General features: G+C 33.6%; 2 protein-coding genes across 2 annotated transcripts; one reads left to right on the top strand and one right to left on the bottom strand.

Annotated features, from left to right (window-relative positions):
* The first annotated feature begins 363 nt into the window (after nucleotides 1–363).
* On the top strand, nucleotides 364–1,551 carry LOC128161204 (putative nuclease HARBI1). The gene has a single exon (XM_052824428.1). It carries the CDS (start codon nucleotides 437–439, stop codon nucleotides 1,544–1,546), a length of 1,110 nt encoding a protein of 369 aa, XP_052680388.1. The 5' UTR covers nucleotides 364–436; the 3' UTR covers nucleotides 1,547–1,551.
* A 224-nt stretch (nucleotides 1,552–1,775) lies between these two features.
* On the bottom strand, nucleotides 1,776–2,908 carry LOC128161205 (myb/SANT-like DNA-binding domain-containing protein 4). Its single transcript, XM_052824430.1, has 2 exons — nucleotides 2,284–2,908; nucleotides 1,776–2,107 (listed from the first exon to the last, which is right to left on the bottom strand). Exons 1-2 carry the CDS (start codon nucleotides 2,729–2,731, stop codon nucleotides 1,782–1,784), a joined length of 774 nt encoding a protein of 257 aa, XP_052680390.1. The 5' UTR covers nucleotides 2,732–2,908; the 3' UTR covers nucleotides 1,776–1,781.
* Between the last annotated feature and the right edge of the window lie 3,297 nt (nucleotides 2,909–6,205).

The following is a 6,205-nucleotide window of genomic DNA, read 5'->3' as shown; positions in this document are numbered from 1 at the left end:
CTTTTGATTTGATCACTGTCATGGTCAAAAGAATTAGAGTTACGAACAGTATAATACAAATACTTTCCTCGGGCGGTAGAAAGTTTGACTAGTATACATGTGTATTTTTCTTCCATTTTCCACCGAGTACAGAAAATATATGTGTTAATTGTTTATGCTAGTTAATTGTATTTTAATCTTAGGAATTTGAAATGAAAACGGATGTGTTATAACAATGTTTGTTAATGATAGATAATTATATGCATTGTATCAATGTAATTGGTAAGACTCCATGTATATTTAACACTGATTAAATTATCGATAATATGATGTTTAAATTTGTTGTGTGTAAACCAGGGGCCCGTTTCACAAAACAATCTTATGACTAAGATCTGTCTTAGGACCAAACTTTGTCATAAGTTTTCATCACTGCTGTTTCACAAAACTGTCATATCTTATGATTATCATAAGATCCGTCTTAATCTTAAGACAACCATATACATGTCATAAGTCCAAACTTAACATGGCGGCGGCCTTTGTTTTGATTCAAAACAGAAGACAATTAAGAAGAGAACGGGTGTTTAGAGATAGAAATAATCCCTTGGACTATATGGACGACGTAGATATCATAGATAAGTTTCGACTACCGCGTTTTCTGATACTAGATTTATGTGGGGAGCTCAGGGTCCATCTGGAACACCTGACCGGTAGGTCCCATGCCATACCCCCATCCCTGCAAGTCATGGTGGCACTCAGATTTTATGCCAGTGGGAACTTCCAGGCTGTTAACGGGGATGTCCATGGTATAAGCAAAGCTAGTGTGTCAAGAATTGTAAATACTGTAACATCAGCACTTGTAACTTTAAGCCCAAATTATGTAAGATTTCCACGCGATGACAGAAGCATAAATGACACCATACTGGGCTTTTCCCGCATATCCAATTTCCCTAATGTCATTGGTGCCATAGATGGAACTCACATTCCTATAAAAGCTCCAAAAGATGACGAACATCTCTTTGTCAACCGAAAAAATTTTCACTCTATAAACGTTATGGCAGTTTGTGATGCAAGTTTGAAATTCACCAACTTAGTTGCTAGATGGCCTGGTTCATCACACGATGCTTTTGTGTGGACAAATTCTACGCTATGTGATTCATTTGAGAGTGGTGGCATGAATAGAGGGTGGTTACTTGGAGACAGTGCATACCCCTTGAAAAAATATTTGTTGACCCCTGTCATGAACCCAAGTAACCCCCATGAAGAAGCGTATAACGAGGTCCATACCAGGACGAGAAATACAATTGAAAGAAGTTTTGGGGTCCTAAAGATGCGTTTTCGTTGCATCGACCATTCCGGGGGAACACTTCTCTTTCATCCGTCAAGAGCATGCCGAATCATTACAGCTTGTGCGGTTTTACATAATATGTGTATTAATAACCATGTACCAGCACCACGCCCACAGAACCCCCGGGGAAATCGATTTATTACGCCAGACAACTATGTGTATCAAGGCCCAAATAACGATGGGATGGAGGTTCGTCGAAGACTTATCCATACTCGATTTTAGGACCTTAGTTCGGAGAAAGAATTCGTATAATTTCAGTGAATTTTTTCCTAAAACCATGAAGACATTATTGTGTATGATTCCTTATTCCGCTTTAAAATTGAACCTGTAACAAACAAGTTTGTTCACTTATTGGACTAATTGGTTTGAAATGTGTATTCATGTATATTTATTATTCTTATTAAGGGATGCTTAATGAACAAGATATAAAATGAATCAAACACATATTTTTAATCTATTACTCATTTTCAGTCAAAGGCACATTGAGGGTGGCATTATTTACTATTCCGAGTTGACACAGGTGAAGCGAGTGCTGCTCACGCTGTATCTGAAGCTGTTGCTCAGCAACCGCAAGACGCCGGTCCTCAATCTTGAGACGCTTCTCCTCGGTGTCAAGTCTTCTTTTCTCTATCTCAAGTCTTCTTTTCTCAATACTCAGCCTTTCCTCTTCTGCTGTCACAAGTCTCGTCATGAGGTCATCCCTTTGCTGCGAGTCACTAGTACTAACGGTTCTTTTCGTGCCCTTTCTGCTTAACCGCGAGTTTTCAACGGAAGGTTGGCATTCTGTAAAAAAAAAATTATCGATAAATCTTTCTATATACAATGCAAAACAATGTAAATATTAATTTAACTTGTTTAAGTATGTAGAATATAAAATTATAGTAGATATTCCACGTAAAAGATGCGTGTTTAAAAATAACTAAGTGCACAAAAAATAGCCATGTAATTACATTTTGTACCTATTGAGGCATCTGTCATGTTGCTTGGAGGTGCTAATAATGCATCTCTGGTCGTAGAAGAGTCTAGGACATCAATGCCACCTTCAACTCCGGATATGGAAGTTTCTCCGATAATTCCCTCTATCTTCTCATCTATAGGTCGTAGTGTAGCTTCTGATGGCAAACACCCCCCTCCAGTCTTTCTCTGCTCTCTCCTATTCAAGGCTAGTTTTTTCCTACTTTCACTGCTCAAGCAAATCCACTTCTTCTTCATTTCTTCCCCCGTCCTGACGTACCCTGTTGTATTTACTGCATTAACTTTTAATGCCACTTCTTTCCATGCATCTCGCTTTAAAGCATTTGAGACAGTGGAGTTTTGTTTTGAAAAAAGAATATCTTTCTTACTTTCAACTTCATCTGTTAAAACAGATATTTCTGCAGCCGAAAAATTTGGACACCTCTTTGCCATCCCCGAGCTCACTTAATGTCGTTTTTCTGACCGCACGGACTTTCGATTTCCTACCCGCTTACTGGTCACAACTGAGTGCATTCAAACATCATGCTTTGGTTTTTTTCTTGAATAGACACAAAGGCAGGGGCGGATCACATTACTTGTAATGATATGATTACAATATATTTTATATCTCTTATTTTCTGTTAAAATTTTATATTTTAATATTTTTTTTTTCAAAATTGTATTCCACATGCGTACATTGTATACTAGTATAGCAAGACAACAATTCCCTTACTTCCAAAAAAAAACCCCACTATTGTCTTATGAATACAGCAATAAATGCAATTAAAAACTTAAGGTAAAACATATGAAAATTGTTTAGATAAGTTGAATATGTTTTAAAAATCAAAATATTAATTGATAAATAATGAAATGAAAATAATCCCAGAGTGAGCGCATCTTTTTTAACGTATCGCATTAAAAGTTGTATATGTTTAAAAAGTATATACAAGTATAAACATATCTTAAGATTTATAACACTTAAGATTGTTTTGTGAAACGCAAGTGATAGATCTTATGATTGTCATAAGTCAGATCTTATGACAATCTTAAGATCTGTCTTATGACAAATCTTATGATACTTTTGTGAAACCCAGCCCAGAATACTATATTTGAGAGAGTTAGCTCTCTTGGTTAAATTATATATGTTATCCCTTTATCATGCCTGTACCAATGATGTTCATCTATTATATATATTGTAGTTTGTACAAACTGTACATAAGTATTTTCTCTACACTGTAAATCCAGTTTTGAGAATAAAGTTCATTGTCATTGTCAATAAACATGACTTAATTAAACCAAATAATTTGGTACAACAGAAACACGTATATATAATAAAAACAAATCGACAGAAGAATACATACACAGTCAAGCAGGAAAAGGATTGTAAAAATTGACGTTTAACAGAAAATATTTACATTTACTTTCTTTCCCCATCAAATTGCATTGATTTTTTTGAGTGATATTTACGCAGAAGACCCAATCACCAAATCTGGTGCGTACGAATACAGTCTTCCTTTAGTATTTCTCGAAAAACATGACTGACTCTCCTCGCGACTTCAAGCCAGATCACGACCTGATATTATACTTACGCTGATAAATATTTCTTGATGTAAACATAATTTAACAGTAAAATGAATTCAGTTGAATAATTTCTTAGTATACCAAAAGTAATTAATCAAATTAAAGAATGAAATTAAAATAAATTCTCTTATAAGTTATCAAATCTCTGTGCACTATTTTTGTCAGCATGATTCGGCTGTTCCAACGGCTCTTCCGTTAATTCCACATCACTCGTTGAATAAGGCAGAGATTTTTACAAGTAAATCATGTTTTCAGAAAGAGAATAAATATTCAAAAAACTTAAATATAAGCATTGAATCATTATGTTTTGAAAGATGTGATCTAATAACTGCAACGGTGTGTGCAAACAAAGTTTCATAATGCGCTAGCGCGCGTTATTCAATTTGTATGCACACACCGTTGCAGTTATGAGACCACATCTTTCATAAAATAATGATTCAATGCTTAATCATATTTATGTATCACTTTAACATAAAGGATGGGAGATCACATAAGGTCAATGTACATTTGACCTCAAGGGTCAGTCAAGCGTGACCTAGGAAAAACACACCAATTGTAGCTGTTATAAAATATTCAACAAATGAAATCCTCTTTCAGTTCTATTTCTTGACACTTGGACCATCATATTCATGCTTTGGTTTTATTAAGCTTGACTTTGTATAATACCGAAACCAATTTGCGGAATAACCATATGTCATTCATTTGAACCTACATCCTGATTCCACTAATGCACGGAGCAAAGCTATCTGTGAAGCAATCCAACAAAAGCTAATGGTGCCTGACCGATTGCGGTAAAGCACTTGATATTGTAAATTAATCAGATGCGATCCGGTGTTTTTTGGAAATTATTTGCTTTTTTAAATATAATAATTATTCACTTGGGGATTTTGTATCAGTAGGGATTATATAATGTAAATTGTTTATAGATATAGATCATTATGAGATAATAGAATGTTAAATTTGAAAGTCAGCTGGGAGAATGTGTATATCTTCCAATGAAAGTCATGTGTATAATCGATGGGTTAAAGCTTTTTCACCGAGATGTTGCATGCATCCTGAGAACGGCCATAGTGTGTCATTGTGATCACGTGACAGATGAATTCAACAGTAAGCATGATAACAAACGACAATAACAACTAATTGTAAATTGTAAATACAAATTTGATGCAGGAAACATTGCATAATTTGATTACAATTTTATTGAGACGACAAAACGTTTTGCGTTCAATTTCAAAACACTAAAGGATGTGCGACGTTTATATTTAATTTACTGATGATGAAACCAATGTTCTAGGACTGTTTTTTTTTTTATTCCAATGGCGAACATGGCATTCATAGTTGTATTGTTTGAAAGCTTATCTTTAAAGAAAGATTTGGAAGCTAGCGCAGTTGCTCGTAAATCCTTACAGAAAGTCATTAGAGCAATTTTTAGCCTTTTTTTTTCTTATCTTTGTTTCCATCTCTTTTGATTTCCAAGCTAAAAGACCGTCACGTTATTTTGTAAGATTGCATGCATCGCACAATTGAAAAAAAATCATCTTTGGCTAAAGTGTAATTAAATCATAGTCTTTTTTCATTTTTTTTTTATCAATTAATGATTAATAACTAATATTTTTTTTTTTCAAATCATTGTCTTTTTTTTAATCAATTGATAATTAAATAAATTAATATGTTTTTTTTTTTTGCTTATTGTTTCACAAAATCCTAATAATGCAAATTTTATTACAATTCCCGTATAGTAATTTACAGTACAAGTTGACTGTTACAAGAATGGGTAATGGTACACGTATTCATGTTTCTGAGCATGATTATCTCCAGAAAACAATTAAAAAAAATAATGTAGATACTATCGGTCATTAAAAAAATTCACAACTTCCTATCTCAATAGCTTAGTAACAAGAGACAGAAAAAATAAGTCAGCTATAATAAAAACACAAATATTACTGTAACATATATTGAAGCAAAGAAGAAAAAGAAAACAATTTTTTTAAGCGTTTCCTGTATTAATTTTATTTATATCTGGGGTTTTTAATGTAGTCTTTCGAATGTTCTCTTATATTGCATTACATTGTTTTTAATTCATCCAACTAATAGGCCTTTTTAACCCACGCAAAAAATCTTTTCATGTATTTAAAGTCAATATATTGGTTTCATTTGAAAGTGCATATACATGTACTTATTTCATGAATGAATGAATGAATAATATGAGAATTAGGGCAGGAGTTTAAATTCAAAAAGCAGTAAAACAACTAACAGATTGTTTCCGACAGAAATTATATGTCTTTCTTCAACTCCAAACACGCAAGGTAAACACACTTCAAATTGAAATCGATGTTAAATTCCTTC

The sequence above is a fragment of the Crassostrea angulata genome, chromosome 8 (genome assembly GCF_025612915.1).
Source record: "Crassostrea angulata isolate pt1a10 chromosome 8, ASM2561291v2, whole genome shotgun sequence".
Classification (NCBI taxonomy): domain Eukaryota; kingdom Metazoa; phylum Mollusca; class Bivalvia; order Ostreida; family Ostreidae; genus Magallana; species Magallana angulata.
Note: the sequence above shows the minus strand (reverse complement) of the source record. Positions and strands in the feature narration are given on the sequence as shown.

What these genes read in the sequence shown, in the direction of transcription:
- LOC128161204 (XM_052824428.1), top strand. Translation starts at nt 437, where the DNA reads ATGATTATCATAAGATCCGTCTTAATCTTAAGACAACCATATACATGT.
- LOC128161205 (XM_052824430.1), bottom strand. Translation starts at nt 2,731, where the DNA reads ATGGCAAAGAGGTGTCCAAATTTTTCGGCTGCAGAAATATCTGTTTTA. An exon ending in CATGACAGATGCCTCAATAG is followed by an intron (nt 2,108 to 2,283) that starts GTACAAAATGTA and finishes TTTTTTTTACAG; the next exon opens with AATGCCAACCTTCCGTTGAA.